The sequence below is a fragment of the Talpa occidentalis genome, unplaced genomic scaffold (genome assembly GCF_014898055.3).
Source record: "Talpa occidentalis isolate TD23 unplaced genomic scaffold, MPIMG_talOcc4v2.1, whole genome shotgun sequence".
Classification (NCBI taxonomy): Eukaryota; Metazoa; Chordata; class Mammalia; order Eulipotyphla; family Talpidae; genus Talpa; species Talpa occidentalis.
Window position 1 is genome coordinate 22,472,703 of NW_026555331.1, and position 24,330 is coordinate 22,497,032.

The 24,330-nt window shown below is 34.0% G+C and overlaps 1 protein-coding gene across 4 annotated transcripts in view; it reads left to right on the plus strand.

Annotated features, from left to right (window-relative positions):
- The window catches only part of CSMD3 (CUB and Sushi multiple domains 3), an 831,873-nt gene that overhangs the window by 617,353 nt on the left and 190,190 nt on the right, over positions 1-24,330 (plus strand). For all 4 annotated transcript variants that reach the window (XM_054692020.1, XM_054692021.1, XM_054692022.1 and 1 more), the window contains 2 exons: positions 14,151-14,342; positions 23,561-23,699. In XM_054692020.1, coding sequence (XP_054547995.1) covers positions 14,151-14,342; positions 23,561-23,699 — 331 coding nt within the window. The remainder of the gene's footprint in view (positions 1-14,150; positions 14,343-23,560; positions 23,700-24,330) is intronic.

The following is a 24,330-nucleotide window of genomic DNA, read 5'->3' on the forward strand; positions in this document are numbered from 1 at the left end:
AGATTTAATGCCATACTTTCAAAAACAAGTGAATTAACCAAGTGAGGCAGTGAAGAGAAATGAAGGAAAGCTGGAGTGCATGTATGCTTGTTTATAAGAGACAGTTTCCCTCTCTGACTGTATTTAGTTTGTCCTTTAGGAAGATCAGCAAATAGTACAGTAGAACATGATATAAGGAGTTTCATGTAAAATCATCTAGTTTTCTAAGTAAGCAACTAATCGTGAAAACAATGTGGCCTATAAATCAATAAACAGTTGTTTCAAATTTGACTTGCAGGTTAAACTACTACTGTAGGTGAAAGTCGACTTGCAGGTCAGAGACTGCCACTTCAGTGCCTAATCTAAATAAATTCCTCTTCCCAACAAAATTCTATTCATGTTAGCTATTCATTCATTCATTCATTCATTCACTCACTCATTCATGCACTCATTCTAAGAGAGTGTATTGAGGAACATATATTAAATATACTTACTTCCAGTTTATTTCTTAAATACACCTTCCCTTTCATCCAGCGTATCATCCTAGTTACATACATGTACGCACACACACACACATGCACACATATATACTCACTCATACACACACCCACTTCTACTTTTTTCTTAAACCCTTTTTCATTGTAAATGTTATTCTGTGCCCTTTAGCTTAAACCTTGCTCGTTCTTCCAGACTCAGCACTAAGAATCTCTGTTATCAGATCTCTCTTTTATAAAACATATTGTAGCCCCTACTTTTGGAACCAGCAATGGCCATTCTATTCCTAATAAAAATGAAATCAAATGGTTTATCAATTCATGGCCTTAAAGATGTTTTAATTAACTGATTTTGTTCCCCAATATACCTTTGTCTCCCTAAATGTTTGCATGAAAAACAAGATTCTGTTTAGAATGATCATATAATTTATTGTTTGATTCTATGTTAATTTTTGAAGGTAAAAGGGGACACTATTAAAAAATTAATCAGGACAATAGGCATAAACCAGGACAGTTGTAGCCAAATTAGGATGTATTATCATTTTGATTAAATCATATTTTTGTTCTGTCTCTCTTCCCCCACCTCCACAATGCTCCTTTCTTTTCTGGCAAATAGTTATTGTTTCTTGACTATCAACTAATAAATAAAAAAGAAATGAGTCAGACAACAGCAATGGAACAGTCTTCAGCAACAAAATGCAACCAATGAAATGTATTTTACTGAACATGGTGTAAAGTAAATTAAACTGAAATATAGGGCACCTACCAATTTCATAATCATTGTTAAGCCTCTATCAGCAGCCCATGCCTTCTATTTCATGATCTGTTCATTCTTTGTAGAGTCTGTCATTTTGCCTCTTGGTATTACAGTCTGCAAGACACTTTTGCTTAATCAGAATTACTTAAGCCTGACATTGCCACCTCATGTGCTGTCCTATGTGCTGTCCTTGGTTCTCAGCAGTCAGCCTCTCTATCCTCTTCTTAACTTTGTAATCTGCCTGTCTTGTCCCATTTTAGTTCCACAGGGAGACATCTTTGGGTATCATGCTGTCATTTGCTCACCGAACAGTTGATTTTGACAGAGCATTTCCTATACTCTTCACTCTTTGACCTTTTAGTTAAGAATCTACCCCTGCTGGGTAATATAAAATACCAAGACCCATAGTTCATACTGGAGAATTCTCAAGAAGTGGATTCCTTAGCCATGAGAGGCCTTTAAAGACTGCATGGTGCCTCTGCTTTTGTTCCCATCCTCGTTATTACTGTCTGCTCTGCTGTAATAACCACTCACTTCATTATCCCTTAAACCAGATTTTTCTCCACATTTGCACTTGACTGATATTTTATAAATACAAACCGGACACCATTCCTCTGTTTAAAGTTCTTTAATTGCCAGTCACAAATTTAAAACTATGGAACTGCATTTAAAGCCTCCACAAATCGTACCCAAAGTGACTTCCAATTTCATTGCTCACTATTCATTTACATTTGTCTAGTCTCCTATCTATCTTGTCCTGAACTACAGTGTCCTTTCATATTACTGCTGCCTTTTCAGACTTTCTTCCATGTCCCTGGGACTTCCATGTCCACATTCAAAATCTACAAATTCCTAATCATTTTCCAAGACCTATGTCACCTGATACTTCTAGTACTGATACACTCCTAGACAGAATTATCCCCTTCCATTTTTGCACTGCTCTGGATATCACACGCAGATTGTACCACAATGGGCATAAGTCCCAGTTTGCCTAAGACACTTCTGGTTAGTGCTTATTATTCTGGAATCCTGACTAGTTTGGCCTGTAGTTCTGTTAAAATAGCCAAGGTGTATTTGTTAGATCTCTACTTTACATCTGATTTCATCTAGTAGTATTTGAGAAATGTCCTTGGTGTTCAGAGTAATTATAATACATGGTGAAATCTAAAAGACAACTGCTGAGAACCCATTTCTATTTCCAAGCATTTTCCAGATGTTAAGTAATTCACATTTCCCTTTCAATGGCAGCATATAGGCCATTTGTAGATAAAATGAAATATTCTCAGATATATGCTCTTAACACATTGTGAGGGAGGATGTTAGTGGAAGAAGCATTTTACACTGTTACCCTCCCAACTAGTTTGTATAATAGCAAGTTATATCATACTATGTGCTGTGGTTTGAAAGATACTTAAAATGGTCAGATCATGAATTGGCTGAATTAGTAGGAAACATGTTCTTGAAATATGCACAGAATAATAGAGGCTAAATAGATATGCTATAGTGCTTATGGAATGCATTCAGAATACTGTTGCCATGAATGTATTTATTTATTTTATTGGATAAGCTCACAGCTGTTAATTTTTGTCATAGAAATAAGTTTTGATTATTTTGCAATACATATTTATGAAAATGCTGGACTTTTTAAAAATGCATAATTAATGAAAAAGTACATATTGAGAATTCATTTCTTGAGAAGACTGATTCAATCAACATGTCCAAAAAGAAGGTTAGTTCAGCTTGAAGCGGGGCAGTCAAAAAGGATGCATGCAGGGCCTCCCCGGTGGCGCAGCGGTTGAGCGCTGGGTTGTGAAGCTGCCCGCAGCCTCTGCAGCGTGGGTTCGATCCCCAGCTGCTCCCCGGCCACCAGAGGAGGGTCCCACATGGCGCGCAGACCTCTCCTGCTGCCCGCTGCTCCCCTCAGCAGTGTACTTTGGTCCTTCTGCCTGCTCTGCTCCCCGCTCTGGCTCTGGTGAATTCTCTCACCCTCCGGCGCTTCTGATTATACCCAGTACTTGTATAAATAAATAAAAATAAATCTTAAAAAAAATTAAAATAAATAAATAACAAAAAGGGTTCATGCAGAGATTAAAAGTATGACAGAAAAAAAAAAGTATGTCAGAAAAACTTATCCTTGCAAAAGTTGAAACTAAGTTTGAAAAATTAACAGAAAAGAATATAGAAGAATTGTTTCTCACTATTTGTATATCAAAGTATTTTAGTACTTCCATAAACATATTCTGTAAAAAGCAGGGAGTCCCATGTGATTCCATTTCAATAAGACATTTTTAGATAATGGCAACTAAAAAACTTTTAGAAAGGAAACCTTGTGCTCATTGGTTATTTTTTTATCAAAATTATAGTTATAATACTGATTTAAATGAGACCTTATTGACTTGAGTATCATATTAACATTTTTTAGGCAACAGGATAATTTTATATTCTAAAATATGAAACATAAATAAATGGTGGTTTGAGGCCATCATAGTACATTTACTCCATAATTCTCATTTTATTTTATTTATTTTTTTAAAGATTTATTTATTTATGCATACAAGACCTAGGGTACAGGCTAGAGGTGTGAGAGGTGAGAGGATTCACCAGAGACAGAGTGGGGAACAGAACAGGCAGACTGACTGAAATACACTGCTGAGGGGAGCAGCGGACAAGTCAGGAGAGGTCTGCTGCACCATGTGGATTGCTCCCTGGCCGGGGAGCGAACTCGTGCTGCAGTGGCTGTGGGTAGCTTCATAGGTTGAGTCTTAACCCCTTGAGCCACCATGGAGGCCCTCCATACTTGTCATTTTAAAGTACCTAATATTTAAAACAAATCTTGATATTTTTAAGTACTTATCTTTTACAGCTGAGTACTTTTTAGTAGAATTATATCCTAAATAAAGTGTGCCCTGCTATTTGGTTTATCCTTGGCACCATGACATCTGGTTGGGTGTAATGGGCCAATTTTTCCTAATAGCCTATCAAGCCAATATATGAAAGATGGGGTATTTTGAGAACATAGTGAGTATAATATTAAAAAATGAGATGATGAGATTTCAGATCTTACTGTATATTAATATTTTAAGATATGTGTGTGTGTGTGTGTTATTTTGTAAACACCCTTGCTTATTTGTTTACATTATAGGATTTCTCCTCTCAGGTGCATGCACCATGGTTTTTCCACCACCAACATACCCCCTGTCCTGCATCACCCCCTAACACTTTATCCTCTCTACAAGTTCTCTCCTCTCCTCTCTACTTTCTGTTCCCCCTCCCCTCCTGAGTCTTTCAAATCTGTGCTCTTATTAGATGAATATTAGTGGTAAAAGTGGACTTCCTATTCCTGTACCAGATCATATTGGAAAAGCTTTCAGTGTTCACCACTGAGAATGTTATCAACTATAGGTTTGCCATGCATGGCTTTTATTATGTTGAGACGTTGAATTTATCCCAATATTTTGAGGGTTTTATTATAAATGGATCTTGAGTCTTTCTCAGAATCTGCTGATATGGTCATAGGATTTTTATCTTTTCTTTTCTTGATGTGGTGAATTATGTTGCTTGGTTTTTAGTTGTTGTTGCTGTTGTTTTTAAATTCCTTGGTCCCTGAAACAAATCCCACTTGTTCATGGTGTGTAGTTCTTTAAATGCATTATTGAATTTTGTTTGCTAAGATTTTATTGAGAATCTTTATATGCGTGTTCATCAGGGAAATTTTCCTGTAGTTTTTGTTTTTATTATTTTTTCTTTTTCTTTTTTTTCTTTTTTGGAGTGCTGTGTCTTTGTCTGTTTTTGGTATAGCGTAAAGTTGACTCATAAAAAGCATTTGGAAGTATTTCCCCCTTTACAATTTTTTGGATAGATGTACTCGTTTTACGAGCAAATTGCCTGAACATTTCAAGCTGATAAATCACTGCAATAGCTGTTTGTAGAAACTACATGGTTTATGGTTTTTAGATTGTTTGCAATTGTATTAAGGATCATGTGCAAATTGCTCAGAATGTCTTTGTACAAATTATCAAATAACTCACTTTCCTCTGAATTAAATATAAAACTGATAGTGAAAATGCAACTTGAGCATATTGTGTGTTAAAATAAATATTGACACAATGTGGTATTATTGAACATGTGAAAAGTTGAACATGTAAAATCTAAAAGATATGTTTCATTTTTTTATTCATTGATTTTTCATTTAGAATAAACAATACACTACTAATTTAATCAATTTATATTCTAAATTCACTCTGCCTGTGTGAAAAGCATTACTAATTCAGCTCTCTTAGCAGAAAGAATTCTCACATAGTTAAATGAGTCCACTTGTGTATTAGTCACTTCTGTTTCCTCTAATAGTGAATAAGTAGCACCAATTGCGTCAGATATTTAAATACAATAAAAGTTTTAATTTATGCATCCATTTTATAAAATCAGTATATAGTGTATGAAAGCTCTTGTGTTAGAAATGAAACAGCTGATACCATAAATTCAGTTAAAATGGTTCATGTTAAAATACATAAATAAAAGGTTTTACATTTCAATAATTTTGTATTTGTCTTGACTTGTTTTGTGTTCCACTATATTGGCTTTCTAAAAGCATCATGTGCATCTGAAAAGACTGTGCATTTGCTGTTATTTGGTGTGGAACATTCAGTTAATGCTAGTTAGGTACAGTTAGTTCATAGGCTATTGTGGGGTACATCTATTTCAGGTGCTATGTCTTCTCAATAATTTGACATTTCATTGATATGAAGTATCTGCTTTTCATTGGTAATTTTTCTTTTCTTGAGGTTTAATTTGTCTAATATAACTATGTTATGATTATTATTTGCATATTATACCATTTAGAATCATTTCAACTTGTTAACATCTTTATGTTTGGAGGAGGTTTCTAGCTGATAGCACTTGGTTGAATCTTGATTTTTATACAGTCTGAAAATCTCTGCCTTTACATTAGAACACTTACACTTAGTATAATTATTCATGTTTGAGATCTCCTACCATCTCATTTTTTACTTTTTTATTGGATCCAGTTCCTTTTCTGCATTATCATTTTTATCCCCTGTTAAAACTTACTAACCATGCATTTTTTTTTTTTTACTATTTGTGCTAATATTTACAGCATAGGTCTTTAAATATCGATACTATCGTATTATATTATGCCTCATATATATTGTAAGGACCTATGATAGTTCATTATATTCCCCTCTTCTTCAAAATGCCCAGGATAGTGCTGATGTTAATAAAAATATATAAATTTGGTTGTTCTTATTAAATAAGTTGAGAAGCTTTAATTAAAATATCCAGTTAGTAGAGTGGTAAATATCTTCAGCTTTGGAAATTTTTGGTGTGCCTGAGATTATTGAAAACAAAGTTTAAATGTTATTTAAATGTTATTTCTATAAAAATACATAAGTTCAAACACTGCAAAATTAAAATTTGTAACTATCATTGTGTTTTAGTGCAATTTGACTTAGAAGCATAAAGTGTCTTTTGATGGTCTTATTTCTTAAAAATATATATGTTATACTAAAATGAAATAAAATTGAGAAAATACACAACTATACAGCTTAAAGGTAAAATACTTAAAAATATTTAGAGCAACTTGTTTGATGAATTTTATATTATAAAAATCTCTTAAAAAAAAAAAAGATTTGTTTATTTATGCATACAAGAACTGGGATGTAAGCCAGAGGTGCAGAGGGGTGAGGGGATTCACCAGAGAGAGTGAGAATAGAACAGGCAGATCTACTGAAATACACTGCTGAGGGGAGCAGCAGAGGGGCAAGGCAGGAGAGGTTTGCTCTGCCATGTGGGTTGTGCCCTAGCTGGTAGGGGATCAGACTTGTGCTGCAGTGGCTGGTGATAGCCTGATAACACTGTCTTTAACCCCTGCACCACCAGAGAGGCCCTATATCATAAAAATCTTAGTCAAAGAAAGATATTCTAAAAATAAAAATTTCAGTATATGTGAAAATATTTGTGAAGTATTTACATATGTCTTTACAAAAAGTCAAGTTGATGCTTCCTGCATTTTAAGGAATTAGCCTCTGTAAAGAAAAATCTTTCTCGGGGCCTCCCCGGTGGCGCAGCGGTAGAGCGCTGGGTTGCGAAGCTGCCCGCAGCCTCTGCGGCGCCGGTTCGATTCCCGGCTGCTCCCCGGCCACCGGAGGAGGGTCCCACATGGTGCGCAGACCTCTCCTGCCACCCGCTGCTCCCCTCAGCAGTGTACTTCGGTCCTTCTGCCTGTTCTGCTCCCCGCTCTGGCTCTGGTGAATTCTCTCACCCTCCCGCGCTTCTGACTATACCCAGTGCATGTATAAACAAAACAAATGAACAAACAAATAAATAAATAAATAAATAAAACATGCCTCTATAAAAAAAAAAAAAAAAAAAAAAAGAAAAATCTTTCTCAATTAAAAAGTATGGCATGTGGAGAAGATACCAGTTGACCATGCCATCAATTTAAAATGAATTAAAAATACCTTAGCAATAGTAATAAAAATGAGATATTGAAAAATATATCCTTTAGAAAAAAATAGCAAAATAAGTTGGAAGGCGCAAAACAAATGCCATATTATTTCACTCATGTTGAACATAGAGAAATGAAACAAAGGAAATGACAAAATGAAACAAAAACAAACATTAGAAATACGGAAAAATTAAGGCTACCAGAGTGGGAGAGGAGGCAAGGATAGAAACAAATTAGGGAAGGGCTGCCATGGACTAAAGTACTTTGGGTGCTTTTGTGGGGGATTTGTGTGGTGACCTAGAACTGAAGGTATATGACCTATTCCTCTAAATCATATAGTATTGTAAATCAGTGTTACCTAAATTAAATAAATAAATGAATAAAGGAAATAAATAGTAAACTCATTAAATTTGGCTGAGAAATCAATTGAAGACTATGTATATGTACCAAAATTATTATTTTGCTTTTATTGTTTTCAGTGTTTAGGTAATTCCTATTTTTTTTATGTTTTGCACAGATATATGGCATTTTATTTTTTAATTATTTTATTTTAAAGTAGTTTTGGTTAGAAAAGTATTTTGAAAAGTATCAACTTAATACCAATTTTTCTAGAATACATATATTAAATTAGATAATTACAATTACTTTCAGCTTTTTGTTTCATTTTGAATGGCAAAGTGTCACCTGATTTAGATACACATTTTATTTATTTTTATTTTTTTTAAATAATAAATTTTATTTTTATATTCCCCCATACAATTGCAAACGCCCCATTCTGACCCCAATCCTTCCCCTCCCGCCCCCCACCCCCCAAAAAGTGTCTCTGGTTCATAGTTTTTTTGTTGATTTTGATTTTCACTTTCTTGTATTCATTTTCCTGGTCCCTTATTTAAGTTTTCTAGATTCCTGCTATGAGTGAGACCATCCGGTATTTTTCTTTTTCTTTTTGGCTTATTTCACTGAGCATGATCCCTTCCAGCGCCATCCATGTTGCTGCAAATTGCATGTATATTAAAGTCATGTACACAAGCTGTCCCTTTTAGATTATGTTCTTCTGAAGGGTAAGAATGTTATCCTATTGATATTTGTATCCCTAGAACTTGGCCTTTTTCTGCTACTTAATTCTTAGTATTCAGTGAAGCTAATTGAATAGCTGTCTTTTAATAATGTAAAATTAAAAGCATATTACCATTATATACTGTTACTCAGAGATAATATAAGAGCATATCTATTGATTTTTATCATTGTTTGCTTCTTATTTCTGTTTATACTCAAGTAATAAAATTCTATTTCAAATTAGACTTTTACATAATCTTTAATATTCTTTGTATATAAAATCAGTTATATATATAGCTAACTTTGATAGTTTCCATTATGTCTTGGATTTCACAAAAATTATATTAGCGATTTTGAACCCACTTTGTCCTCATTTTGGAATACAAGAATCAATGAAAAAAAAAAGGAATCAATGAAAGAAAATGGTGTTGCCACTTGTTAAAATAAACCTTCAGTGTCAAGCATAATGCCTGTCTCATAGTGGGTGCATAACAATTATCTGGTGAAATAAATGAATAAATATGTATTACAAAAAGAGATTTCTTAATGCTTGGAATTATATTAAAGCACTGCCTTTGAGGTTTCTCTGACATCATATGCATTGAGCAGCTTTGTTTCCCTCCTGGGTTGATGGGAATGTCTCCTTCATGCTGCCATCTACTTTAACCTGACTTGCCATATCATTAGGTGTATCCTTAGAAACATAATGAAATTCTAAAGATAGCCACATTACTGAGTAGCTGGCAAAGCGTAGGCCTAATAATGATGTTGAACATTCTTTATAAAATTGATGGATCTTGTAAAAAGCAAGGGCTCAACCAAGGGCAAAATTCTCTAGGGTGAAATCCACCTCTAGATTATCATCTGCATTTTAAACATTTTCTGATTGATTTGACACTGGACAGAACTTCTTTCCAGGTTAAATATTCCCATTTAACTTGATTTTCTTATAGATAGTGAAGTGGAGACTCTCGTGTCATTTCTTAGTCAATACAAAAATGTAAGGCAACAAAACTGAAAATAGGAATCTGTAAGATTTTGTGAATACCAAATTTGAACTACGACCTTGTTGGTTTCCTGACATATTGTAAAAAAAGGTAAAGCTACTTAGACAAAATACAGAGTAAAGAGTAAAATCTACTGGGCCTCCCCGGTGGTGCAGCGGTTGAGCGTTGGGTTGCGAAGCTGCCCTCAGCCTCTGCGGTGCTGGTTCGATCCCCAGCTGCTCCCCGGCCACAGGAGGAGGATCCCACATGGCGCGCAGACCTCTCCTGCCGCCCGCTGCTCCCCTCAGCAGTGTACTTCGGTCCTTCTGCCTGCTCTGCTCCCTGCTCTGGCTCTGGTGAATTCTCTCACCCTCCCGCGCTTCTGACTGTACCCAGTGCTTGTATAAACAAAACAAACAAACAAATAAACAAATAAATAAATAAAAAAAAAAAAGAGTAAAATCTACTGACTTTAAATATTCATTTCAGAATTGATATTTTCATGAAATTCTACAATATAACTCTTAGAATATAGCTCAAGATTTTATCTGATATTAAGTTAGGCAAGTAAAATCTCTGTTATGCCAGCATTACAGATTGGCAGCTAAAATTCATAAAACAAATCCAACCTGATAAATGTGCTTTTGCTGTTCACCCCTCATCTTCTTGCTCTGATAATCTCAATTCTACAGTCATATTTCTTGAGTTTGTTTTGGCTTATTAGTTTTGTCAGTTCCTTGGCTTTGTTTCTTTATAGTCCACATATGAGTGAAATCATTGGATATTTGTATTATTTATTTAGTGCAATTCCTTCTAGTTTCATTCATGTTGTTTCAGGTGGTAAGATTTTATCTTTAGTTGAGTAATGTCACTTTGCCTTTATGTGCTATATCTTAATCCACTCATCTGTCCTTGGCCAGTTAGATTGTTTTCATAATTTGTCTGTTATAAATAGTTCTGAAATGGACATAGGCATACATATATCCCTTCAAAGGAGTGTCTTTGTATTGTTTGTGTAGATACCTGTAAGTGGAATTGCTGGGGCATATGCTATTCTATTTTTAATCTTTTGAGGAACCTCCATTCTACTTTCCATAGTGGGTGGACCGGTCTACTTTCCCACAAGCAGAGTTTTCTCCACAAACTCACCAACACCTCTTGTTTCTGTTCTTTCTAAAAGGATTATTCTCATTTGTTTGAGGTGGTTATTTCATTGGGGTCTTCACTTGCAAGAAGTTCTTTTTGCAGGCATGCGAAGGATGTACTTATGTATAATTACCATAATGAGAACATAGCTTGCTGGTTTCTACTGTGTATAATAAGTAGCTATTAAGTTGTATTACTTTTACATGTCTTTTTTCACTTTCTGAAGTGATCATTAGAATTACAAAAAACTACTATGGATATAAGTTAACTTTAGTAGAATAAAAAAAATTATGAAAGTATGCCATAAAATTGTCATAAGAATAAATATAAAATGACATGTTTTTGTGAATATTTAGTCTATTCTTTTGTCAGTTATTTTACTTTCTAGAAGAAATAATTTCCAACAAAAGTATTTTTAGCTAGGTATTATAATAACTTAGAAATAAATTTTCATTAAAAATTTTTACTTAAAAAGTAGAAATGTACTTTATTTGCTTGTTTTTTTGATATTAATAACATGGAAAATTGTGTACACAGGTAAAATTTTAATATTTTAAATTATTTTAAAAAAGTTTTACATCACCATTTAAATATTAAAAGATGTTAAAATTTTGCAAGTGTTCTGGAAATATATATCCAAATAAGGAAGAGGAAGTTGGGTAGAATGACCTGGAGTTCAGGAAAGACCTTACATAATACATGAATTTGGGAAGCATTACTCCATGAAGGTTGTTTAAAACCAGTATCAGATGATGTTATCCAGGGGAATATTGCAGAAAGAAGGGAGCAGAACATTAAGGACTAATAACTGAGATATTCCAATCCTAAATTATCAGATTAAAATGGTGGAACCAGTAAAAGATAATGAAAAGGAGCAATAAACCAGGAGCAAATAAAACAGAAAGACAACTCAAGTATTGTGATAGCTGGGAGGCCAAGAAAACAAAATACATGAAAAAGGCATGATCAGTTGTGAAAAGGTATGCTCAGTTGCTGAGAATTTTCTGACACAAGAAGACACAAAGGATACCATTGAATTTGGCATCTTATTAGATTTAACAAGAGCATGTTAGTGAATCAGATGAAAGACTGATGATGAACTGGAGACAGACAACTGTCTGTCTATATACAATATCATATATCAATATGATATACAATATCATATATAGCTCCCTCAGGACAGGTATGCAATACATTTCCTATTAAAGAAAGGGGAGAAATGGGGAGAAGGATTGAAAGAGAAAGGGTTTGTAACTAGGATTTGTTCATTTAAGTGGAAAGTTATAAGCCACATTTACATGAATTTGGGGATGTCCTAAAATAGATAAGGCAGCAATTCAGAAGAAATTAGAATATTTTAGGAATGAAGTCCTTGAGAAGTACAGAAGTTTTAATACCAGCAGTGCAAGAATCTTCTGTAGGGCAAAGACACCTTCTGTCTTGCAACACAGTGGGAAATAATATGGGTATGGACCTCAGTGGACTGAGAGATTCAGTGGCAGCTCATAAGTAAAAGCTCCTGTCTTACTGCTTATACTCTCTCAGTGAACTATATGGAAAGAAATCAGACTAAAGAGAGAACAGGAAGAAGAGAGAAAGGATAAAATAAACAGTTGGAATTGAAATGTCATTGGTGTTTTTATTTAAAGGCAAATATATGGCTAAGTATGGTACTAAGGATAAATTTTATTTTTATTATTTCTAATAATAACTACAAAATAACCATGAGTACCTCTTTTTTACTGTCCATCGTTTTTACTGTCGTGAAATAGCAACAAGAAATTTTTTGTATGTAATTGGTTGATTATAAATTGCTCAATATTTCTGGCTTTTTGATTTCAACTTAAGTCTCAGTTTTGGGTTAATAATTTCATCAGTAAACAACTCTCAGTGTTGTTTCACAAGTCTCCTGATTGTTACTCTATTATAGCCACAGTAATCTTCATTATCTCCCCTACAATTCTTTCAACTTTATAATTTTTTTCATTTCAGGAATGTAACATAGTGTCAGCTAATCTATAACTCTTTGCTATTTTTATCTTATTTTACTGATCATAATTCCCTTAGGATCGTTCTAAGTTGTTATGTATATGATCATTATTTTTATTGAGTAATATTCCATGAAATTAATTTTCCTCAGTTAATCTTCAGTTGTTGAAGGATATCTGTGTTGTCCATAGTTTTCAGCTATTATGAATAAAGCTAATATGAATATCATATTTGCTTATTGGCATTAAATATGTAAGATATACTAGGTTGTAAGGAAGTGCATGTTTAGTTTTTTAAGAAATTCCCATACTTCCTTCCAGGGTGACTGTGCTATCTTATATCGCCATTATCAATGTTTAAGTAATTCAGTTTTCTCCAGAATTTTGTCAGCATCTTGCATTATATGTTCTAATTTTAGCTCATCTTATAGGTATTAGTTATATCTCCATTTAGTTTCATTGTTTATTTTATTTTCCTAATGCCTAATGATGATGGACATCTTTTTTATGCACCATCTGGTATCCTCTTAATAGATTGTTTTTCTTTGCCTATTTTGTAACTGGATTGCCTTTTATTCTTCCTTTCTTTGTTGTCACAGCTGAGTTTTAGGAGCCCTCCATATAGCCTGGATACAAATCCTTTGTGAATGTATCCCATGCAAATATTTTCTACTCATCTGCAGTTGTCTTTTTATATTCTCCATAGACGACTTCACAGAGCATGTAATATTTTGATAACTACATTACTTAGCTACTAAACTGCCATACATCCTCTTGAAACAAGTTAGCACATAAACTACTTAACAAAAGCAATTTAAAGGTATTTATTGTATAAGCATTTAAAAATTAGTCCTTGTATTTATTTATTTGTTTGTTTGTTTGTTTGTTTGTTTGTTTGTTTATACAAGAACTGGGGTACAGGTCAGAGATGCAGGGGGTGAGAGGATTCATCAGAGACAGAGTGAGGAACAGAACAGGCAGATTGACCAAAGCACACTGCTGAGGGGAGCAGCAGGCAAGTCGGGAGAGGTCTGAGCACCATGTGGGTAGCTCGCCTGCAAGAGGTTGATCTTGTGCTGCAATGGCTGTGGATAGCATCATAGGTTGTGTCTTAACCCCTTGCTCCACCAGGGAGTCCCAGTCCTTGTAATTTTGCTGGTTATTTTTCTAAACACATATAGATCTGTCAAAGGTCCTAAATTATAGAATTGTAAACTTCTAGAATTTGTAAACTTCTTTTGTTAGCATCAAAACTAAAGGCTTGTTTCTGTCTTTTGATAGGTTCTGTTGCCACTGCATGCCGTGACCCAGGGGTTCCCATGAATGGGACTCGAAATGGGGATGGACGAGAACCTGGGGACACTGTTGTTTTTCAATGTGACCCAGGATATGAGCTTCAAGGAGAGGAAAGAATAACCTGCATTCAGGTAGAAAATCGATACTTCTGGCAGCCCAGCCCACCAGTCTGTATAGGTATGAATTAAAGAAAAACTAACATTTTATATAAGTATTAAAATATTTAAAAACTACTGTTGATATTAAGAATGACATTCTAGACTATATTTTATGTGGGTGTCTGAGATTTCAAATGTTGATAAAACTCAAAAAATGTATAAGATGGAAAATAAATTATTTCATTTTCCCTGAGGAGAGGTTTGAAATTTCTCTAGATTCTCAATGTTTCTGAGAGCCTAGAAAATTTAAGAATCAAAGCTGCTGAAAAATCCTGATCTTATTTTATCTACTCTTTAAATGTAATTATCTATTGCTTTTAAATTTTACTGTGGGTTCAGACCTGTGTTTAAAGAGTCTATATTGATGTTGCCTCTAGAATGTTTATTTATTTTAAGAAGATTGAAACTTATGTTTGTGTTTCAAAGCTTTTCTTTCCATTCATGTGTTCCAAAAGCATAACAGTTTTAATTTTGATGATCTAAGGAATTGCAGCAGCTTGGTTCATACTTCCACCTGTCTGGCTTTTGTCTTCATACTTACTGAATCCCCAAGTTAGACTCTAGATTATATATATTATATATTATACATAATAATAAGATATATATTATTTATGCACTGGGTCTGAAAAAAACTTAGAAGGATGTATGAAAACAGTATGAAAGCCTACTATATAACCATAAATAAAACGCATTATTCCTTTAGACTTTATGTTAAACTACTTTAATCTAAAACCTCTTAGCTCAAGTGTGTTAGAGTTGATTTCATTGATAAGTCACACTATATTTTTACCTAAATATACTCTCTTCTCAATTTTTTTTATTTGTACATTTTCTGCTTGCCTGTACTATAAGAAATGTGAGGAAAGATCCCATATCTTGATCATCATATTTCTTGTAATGTTGGGCCCTTGCAAATTTAGCATATTTAGAAGAAAAAGCCTTATTTTTTTTGTTCATCTAAATTTCATCTCATAAATGCATTTTAACTGATTTTTTGGTTACATAGTAATAATCAAGAGTTGTTAGTACTTACCTCAGTAGTGAACAAACTTAGAACATTTAAATATTCAGATTTATCTTGTAATTTCTTGTGCAAGATCTACAAACACAAAATCCATTATTCATTCATGTTTTAAGCATTGAGGATTTAGCAGTACGTTGCCTGTTCTTATGACCTTACTTTTCAATGAAATTAAAACTAAAATATCTGAATTTTTATATCACAGTTTCTCTAATTTATATGTTGGATTTTAAAGACAGTGCACAAAACAACATCTAAAGGCTCAAACCAGCTGGAGAGTAGATAGACAATTCTAGACTTCTCTAGAAAATGAGGCAGATGATACAGAAAAATATATTAAAGAGATTTGAAAAATAAAAAGCACTGTCTATTCCAAATTTCCAGGTTATAAGGTAATTAAGAGAACATTTGTCTCTGATTTATTTCACTGAGGATGATCCCTTCCAGCTCCATCCATGTTACTGCAAATAGCATGAGTTTATCTTTTTTTGATTGCTGAGTAATATTCTATTGTGTATATGTACCACATCTTCTTGATCCAGTCATCTATTTTAGAAAACCTAAATAAGGGACCAGGAAAAAGACTAATTGTAATAAAGTAAAAATCAAAATCAACAAGCAACAAGAAACTCTGGGCCAGAGGCACACTATGGGGATGGGGGAGGGAGTGGGATCAAAACAAAGGAGTGTGGGAATTGTGTGGGGACTATGACCAGGATGAAGATGCACACATTGTGCAAAAATGAAAAGTGATGTAAAATATATAAAATACTACTACTACTACTACTACTACTAATAATAATAATAATACTGTTACTATTACTACTAATAAAAGAGAGCATTTCTCTGAATAAAGCAGTCATGATATTCAGGTCTACAAGAAAGTTGCTGCCCCAAAGTATGTTTCATGAGGGCTAGGGCATAGAAGAATTTTAAATGGCTAAGCAGGAACATAGCTTCAGTTTAAATCAATTGTTTTGAAAATTCTGAATTGTTTGACAATTCTTCAGATTGAAAGCTAAAGTGTGGGGTCTGCTGTGCCAGTCTTCAGATAATCTTCTGTTTCTCTCTCAGTAACAAAATTCTCAGTGAGCACAAAATGAAGGAATGACTCGAATAACTTGAGCCAGTTCAAATTGAGTTGCCTCTCCTTACACATTATTTCTGTTTACATCTGTGTCACTCTTCAGGTACCACTACAGGATTCTGAATGATCAAACATCAATTATTTTACAATCACCATAACTGCACTTATGAAAGCAGAGGAAAAATACCATTAAGAAACATTTTCAAAGGAAAGGAGGCTGAAACAATGTTTTATTTTTTTGTTTACTACTCAGTAGCCTAAAATAATCCCTGTTAAATTAGACTTCCGGGCCTCCCCTGGTGGCTCAGTGGTTGAGCACTGGGCTGCGAAGCTGCCTGCAGCCTCTGCAGAGCAGGTTAGATCCCCAGCCGCTGGCAACGGTCCCTCATGGCGCAACAGACCGCCCCTGTCTCACCCGCTGCTCCCCTCAGCAGTGTACTTCATCAGTCTGCCTGTTCTGTTCCCCGCTTTGGCTCTGGTGAATTCTCTCACCCTCCCGCGCTTCTGACTGTACCCAGTGCTTGTGTAAATAAACAAATAAATCTTTTAAAATAAATAAATAACTAAATAAATTAGACTATCACATTCCAAGTAATTTGAATTTGAGTATTTTGTGAAAAGAATATATGAGTTTAGAGGAAATGATAGAACACCACAGACTTACTTTAAAACTTCTTGCTTTATAGTGATTCCTAGACCTAGTTAAAGGGTCTTGTCTGTTGGAATTACCAGAAAGGCTATATTATATCAAATGTTTTGCTGTTTAAAATCCTAAAATATTGAACAGCTTTATACTGAAATTCTAGGAAACACTAAAATCCCAAACATGAAAGATTAAAGAGATTTGAGATAAGCTGTTATAAAATTCCATTTGTAGACAAAACTTTATGTAGCAAGTTCTAATTCTAGGAAAAAAGTTGAACACTAAATCTTACTTAAATTGAGCAGGTTGTATAAAGTGTTGTTTTTTATTTTTTTTTACCGATTATGGCACTGTGTATTATTTTTGGGTATGAGAAGATAGCTTGAGGAAAGGATATGCATTAGAGCTTCTCTAAGGAAGAAAATAACTTTGGGGAAAAAAAGTCTGAAAAATTGCTAAGGCTGCAGAAAGCTTGACCTCTGAAACTGATAAGAAAGAACTCCATGATTGGAAATACTATGCCAAAGATTAAACCCTGAACTTTTTAGAAACTCCATAAGTCTATGTCTCAGACCCTGGAGCATAAAGCATTTTGCTTGCATGTAGAAGTAGTCAGCCTCACAGAAAATACCAAATAGAAAGACGTCATCTTTAAGAGGGTTAATAGAATTCATTCCAACATTGTCAGTGTGAAGATTGCTTTGACATTGCCAGAGAGAAAGTGGCACCACTCAATATCAAAGTAAATAAGAGAGACTTTGGTGTGGGTGGGTTGCTGAGAAAAACAATAAACACAAATAAAAATGAATTGGAAAAAAATTAATAAGGCTGTAGAATACTAATCAATAGTTGATGCTCTTTTAATTGACTTGTAAGAGTCTGTACTTAGGATGACCATTAATGTCAGAATTCCAAAGAATTCTCATAATTTAATTCATAAATTATTTGATTTAAGGAGAAACTTATTTCAAATATTTTATATGATTTACATGCATAAAAATAAAAGCATATTTTCCAAATGCTATTTAATTTTCAAATGTTATTGAAAGTTTAATATATTTAAGATAAAGAGAATTTTATTTACGCACTGAGTGTGTGAGACAAGCAGATGATGTCTTTGATTGTCTCAATAGCTTTTATACATTTTCAAAATTAGCTATAGCATGCTATGAAATATATTGAGAACATTTATTGGGAGACTTGATATTAATTTAAATTAAATATAAGCTTAATAGAATCAAATTAATATTAGAGAAACATGTCCAAGTAATAATATAATCAGAGAATATCCAGAAAGATAGATAAAAGTATATGTAATGGATTTTCCCCTGAACTCTCTGATAAAGATATACACGCATAATTTTATATATTGGTGAATGCATGTGAATAAAATTCCTAACATTAAAAAAAACTGATGTTCCCTGTGAAGAATAAGGAAAACTGAAACAAATTGCTTCTCCATATTATGTATAATCCCACCCCCTTACACCTGAAAAAAAATCCCAAAGTTTGCTATTACTCATTTCTTTCATGCATACAGACACATATACATTTACTGTTATTAGACATAACTTTTCAAATTCACATGATTTTAAAAGTTCCTAAAGCAAAATGTTATTATTTTTTTATCATAACACATATTTTAACATATATCATAGCACATAACACAGTTATAAATTAGATTATATGTTTATCCCTAGTCTTCTTTCCTATCTTCAGAATTAATACAAAGAGCCACTAGCAATTAACAAAGATTTATGGAATATATGCTATGAACTGAGTCCTAGTTATAAAGTAACATAGAAGACAGTCTTTGATGAAGTTGAAAAAAGAACTTGGAATGATGACATTCTTTTTCCTCATCCTGCATTTCTCTCTAACCAATACAAATAAATATATACACACCTACATCCATCAATTTATGTATCCTATTATTAACTATGTAGTTTAAAAAAAGATTTATTTTATTAATTTATGCATACAAGAGCTGGGGTGTAGGCCAAAGGTGTGGGGCGGTGGGTGTTGGGGGTGAGAGAATTCACCAGAAACAGAGTGGGGAGCAGAACAGGTGGATTTACTGAAGTACACTGTTGAGGGGAGCAGCTTTTGACACAGGAGAGGTCTGCTGTGCTATATGGGTCAGCTCCCTGGCTGGGAATCGAAGTCATGCTGCAGTGGCTGCCAAAAGCTTCATAATGCTGAGACTTAACCCCTTTTGCCACAGCGAAGCCCGACTATGTACTTTTGTTAAGAAAGGAAAAAAAATAAAGAAGACAGTGTCTTTAGTTTATACATTAATGCTGAATCAGACACCCAAATGGAATATATAAATAAAATATGGTAAGAGAAATGATAGTAGTATGCAGAGGTTATTATGGACAACAGAGTGGTTTGGAGAGAGCTGAATCATAGCCCAGTCTGGGGATTTTGAGGAAAAGTTCCTGGAAGTAGTTATGAATCATGAAATATGAATAGAATTTATATAAATGTTAAAGGGAAAAAAATGTTTCAGAGCAAATGAGTATCATGGGTAAAAGTACGGAGGTATAAGGAATTATAAGAAGTTTGCTAGTATTTGGGTGTAAATTATATCTAGACTGATAGTTGGAATTGAAAAACTTGTAAGGATTAAATCATAAAAGCTGTATTGAAGTTGAGGTGTTATCTTTCAGGCAATGTAAAACAATTGCAGAATATCACATGCATAGGTATAGAATGGTTAGATATTTCCATTGGGAAGATTAATAGGAAGGAACTAAATTACATTAGAGGCACAGAAAATAAGTAACCATTGAAATAAGAAGAGTGAGGTTGAAATATGTCAGGATCTATGAGATGTAGTCTTAGTAGTCTTAGTATATGTAGTCTTAGTCTTGATTAATTGGCTAAAAGGATGTAATGAAGAAAGGGGAAGGATCTTAGATCTCTCTGCCTGGAGATATAAGTAAGTGGTAGTGCTAATCAAGTAATTTAGAAATATAGGAGGATAAATAAATGTGAGTTGAAGTTTGGTTATGTTGGATATTCTGTGTTTGATTAACTATAGATTACTAGGTAGAGATACCCGTAAGTGTGCTGCAGTGGATGGAGAAGATAGTCATCAGTGGATGGTAAAGTAAAAAAAAAAAATGAATATTGTCAGCAAAAATAATGTAATGGAGTGAACATTAAAGACAACTATGGAAGAGAATACCAACATTATAAGATGAAGGGAAAGAAGTACTTGGCAATAAAAGTGAATTCTGTACAAATATACTGGAAGAAAATGAGAAGTGGAATTCCAAAAATAAGGAGAGTAAGGTTAAGTTAGAAGTTAACAGTTTGGAATGTATATAGATATGAAAAGAATGATAAAGACAGAAAAGTCTTCATTATATTAGTAAATAAAAAGTCATTTCAAGGTGAGTGGAGAAGTGTTTGAATTGAGTAAAGGAAGACTGTGGGTGATAGCAGTGACTGGAGAGACATTGAGAGGTGAGAGATGGAAAATACCAATAAAGACATGAAGAGTCTTTAAACAACAAGCAAGCAAGCATATCTTTCCAAATGTAATTTAAAATAAAAGTAATTCTAAACCTTAGGTTAAGCGTTCTCAGTATGAATAATGCTGCCTTTGAGATATGAGAAAACTTTTTTTTTTTTTTTCCCAGTTGGTGATATGCTTTGCTAATCACATTAGTCTATCTACACCACATAAGTGAAGGAAAATAATGAAATTACACCCCTTTGTGAGAAGACTTAGGTGTAGAATAAAAATCAGTAATTTGAAATAAGTCAAGACTTTTATTAAAAAAGAATTATTTCAGGATGGGAGATTACGGTGATGGGGGAACTACACGACCATAAGATTTACAAGCATCTAAAAATTAGGCAAAGATGATTTTTCTTTCACAGAGAGTAGTTCACAAAGCAAGCTAGCAAAAAGTAGGCATAGGGAAGTGTGATGAAAGGACAGTCTGGTGGTAGTAGATCAGTGAGTGCTGATCCAGGCTGGCCCAAGGAAGTGTATTGTCATGGCACAAGGCTGAGGGTGGGGAAAAGTTCTGGGGCCTACAGGAATGAGAGAAACAACCACAGCTTGGTGACAAGCATTTTATTCCGATTGATCAGTGAGGAGAAGGATTTCAGCAAATTTTGTGAGGTGAAGAATGGAAATTTGCAGGGAAAAGTGAGAGGTGAGAGGCTTATTTAAGTGATTCTTATGTGAGTCCTGTGAGGAAGGGCTGTTTCTCACAATAAACCATTAAACACAAACGAGTGAGGGGATTAACTATCAGATAAAATTCAGTGAAGGAGATAGATCATAGGGTACTTTGCTTTACTTTTAGGATGGCAGAGAATTGAACACCTTGTGGACAAAGGGGAAGGAGCCTGAGAAAATAAGGGAGTTAATTGAACAAAGGTTCTTGAGAAGGAAGCTTATGTGACTAGGTTGAAGGTGTTATCTTGATTATCTAGGAAGAACCATTTATCTTCTAATTGTAGAGAATAATTTCAGGAGGCACTGACATTCGAAGCAAGACTACAGAAAGTTGAAATGGTTTACTTCTGAGCATTTGATAAAATATCACAAAAATGTACAGATGAGAAGGCATTAGTAGTGAATAAATTCTGAACAACTAAATTTTCTCAGCAGAGTAGAGGCTGAGGTCATCAACTGTTACTGAAGCACTGAGGCCAGGGTAGCAGAGAGGCATGGAGGAAACTGATAGTGGACATACATAATTTAGATGACAAAAATTGCCAAGATGTAATGAGGACTTTGCATATCTAGTCTCGACAGAAAGAGAAGAGATGGGAAAATATTGTCGGAACCAAAATTATCCTCCTTCCAAAACCAGTTTTGGGCTGTCAAAAGATACTGGTATGCCTTATAAAGAAATCGTAAATTTGCTTGGGAAAAAAACCATGAATTTTAAAACTCAGATAAGGGAAGAATGCTGATGTTGGTAGCATTCGACCAAGGGAGCTTCTCAGTACCCTCAAACTTGCATATATTAAAGTCATTTGGCACAAAACAGCACATTCTTATTGTGGTGGAACATTAATAAAATTAGTGTGCACAGAGAGAGAAGAGAAGAAAGGGTAATAGTTTCCTATAAAATACCCAAAGTTACCTAATCCCTCATGGGCAAATGCTTACCCAAACAGTGTCAGCCCAAAGGGGACCACTGATGCCCAAAAACTTGCCACAAGTCTAAGGCACCTTCTGTCAGGGAACCAAAGAAAAGGGGTTTTGAAGCACATATCAAAAAGCTGGCGAGGGTTGGTGGGGAGAAGATATGACAAATGGATAACAGCTGCCATTGTCATCCTCCTCATGTGTGTCTTCCAAGCATCTCTATATGTTTCTTCCATGTGCCTCCTTATGTGTCATCTTCCCAGTAGTACTGGGACACAAGTAAAGTAAAGCTCTTGCCCCTTCTTTTTTTCTTTCCTTTCTCCTTCTCATAGTTCACCTGCCTTCTGTGTCATATAGCTTCACCTGGCTATTCAGCTTTGCCCCTCATTGACTGAACAAAGCTTTTATGGAGATGTCTCTATTACAATATGTTGATTATGGGATCAAGACTACCATCATTCTTCCTGCCCCTCCCCTCATGTGTGAACATGTGTGTGTGTGGATGTATGTGTTTGTATCTATATCTCACCAGGCCACTCTACCAATAGGGCCCTCCATACCTTCATTTCTTTAGTTTTTTTTGAAGCCGCCAATGGTGTATAATACATTATTTTCTAATCATAATTTATGTTTAACAGACTTTAACAATAATCCCCTAAAGAATCTGTTCTTTGAATTTTGCTGAGAAATTTTTTCAAGTATTACAGAAAACTTTGTTTGGAGCTGAAATAATAACTATAGTAACTGCCTATTTTCATAAACTAGCAGGCAACTAGAATTTAGGATTTTTCTAACACCCATTATAAGAGAGTTTTATTGTAAAGTGCTCTAGTTTTATTCATACTTAGCCACAATCTTTATTTCAAAGTCTCTTCCTCCATAAATAATTTAAAAAGGTGCCAACAAGACATGAAAATAAACTAATTATCTCACATCCTATTGTAACAGTTATTATTAGAGGTTTTATTTTGCTTTACTTCATTGTCATATTTTTCTAGTTATCTTCATATTTTTCCTTAGTAACCATGGGGAAAGTATATTTTCCCCTCTTCTTAATGTTTTTCTTTTACACTTGATCTTATCCAAAAGGCTGAGAAGTGATGATGTTTTTCTTTTATCAATATATAAAGCATAATATTAATAGAAAGGGGCAGATGTATGTCATTTTTTCTTATCTTTTAAAAAATGCCTGTATTTAATATTTTACTAGTCTTTCTGAAAGATGCAGAATTCAAGTAGCCATTTCTATAAAAAATCACAAAAATATCTTAAAATCTTTTAAAGAAGTGTTTTCACAAATGTTGATGGCTAGTAAATGTTACTAAATACTTAAGGGGTTTTGTTTTTTTTTGTTTAAATTAAAGCTCCTTGTGGAGGCAATTTAACAGGATCTTCAGGCTTTATTCTTTCGCCAAATTTCCCTCATCCATATCCCCATAGTAGGGATTGTGACTGGACTATCACTGTCAACACAGACTACGTTATATCCTTGGCATTTATCAGGTGAGTTCCTATTGATTTTCACATTAAAAATATTTTTAGTCATTTTGCTTTAGCATTTCCATGAGACAAAATTTTATATTTATAGAATTTCTAATTTCTAAACATGATGTTTGCTTTTGGTATTGCAGTACTAATATTTTGCAATTAACAGTTTACAAAACCTGTTATAATATCATTGATGCCAATGTAGTTTTTTTGTGTTTTTTTTTTTTTAAAGTGATTAAAATGGTAAATTTTATGTTAGGTGTATTGTAGTACAATTTTTTTTTTTTTGCATAGTTGATTGCATAGTTCAACCTATAAATCTTTGTAAGAATTTAAATCAATGATGATTTTCTTAAATATACTAATAGTGGTATCACTATCTCAAGTATAAACTGAGAGTCTTTACTAGTTATACATAGCAATTAGAAGTTCATAACTTAGGTGATCTTCTCAAAACCAAAAGTGATGCCAATGTAGTTTTGAAGGCCAGTGGGTGAACTTCTTTGCCAGATTTAAGCTTAGAGGAAATATGTTAAAGGATAAAGGGTTTACTGACTCTCATGAATGTGATCTCTTTATAACCTTTTCTCTCTTGTTGCACTTACCATCACTGCTTCAAAAAATTTAGTTTTTCCTAAACTTCACG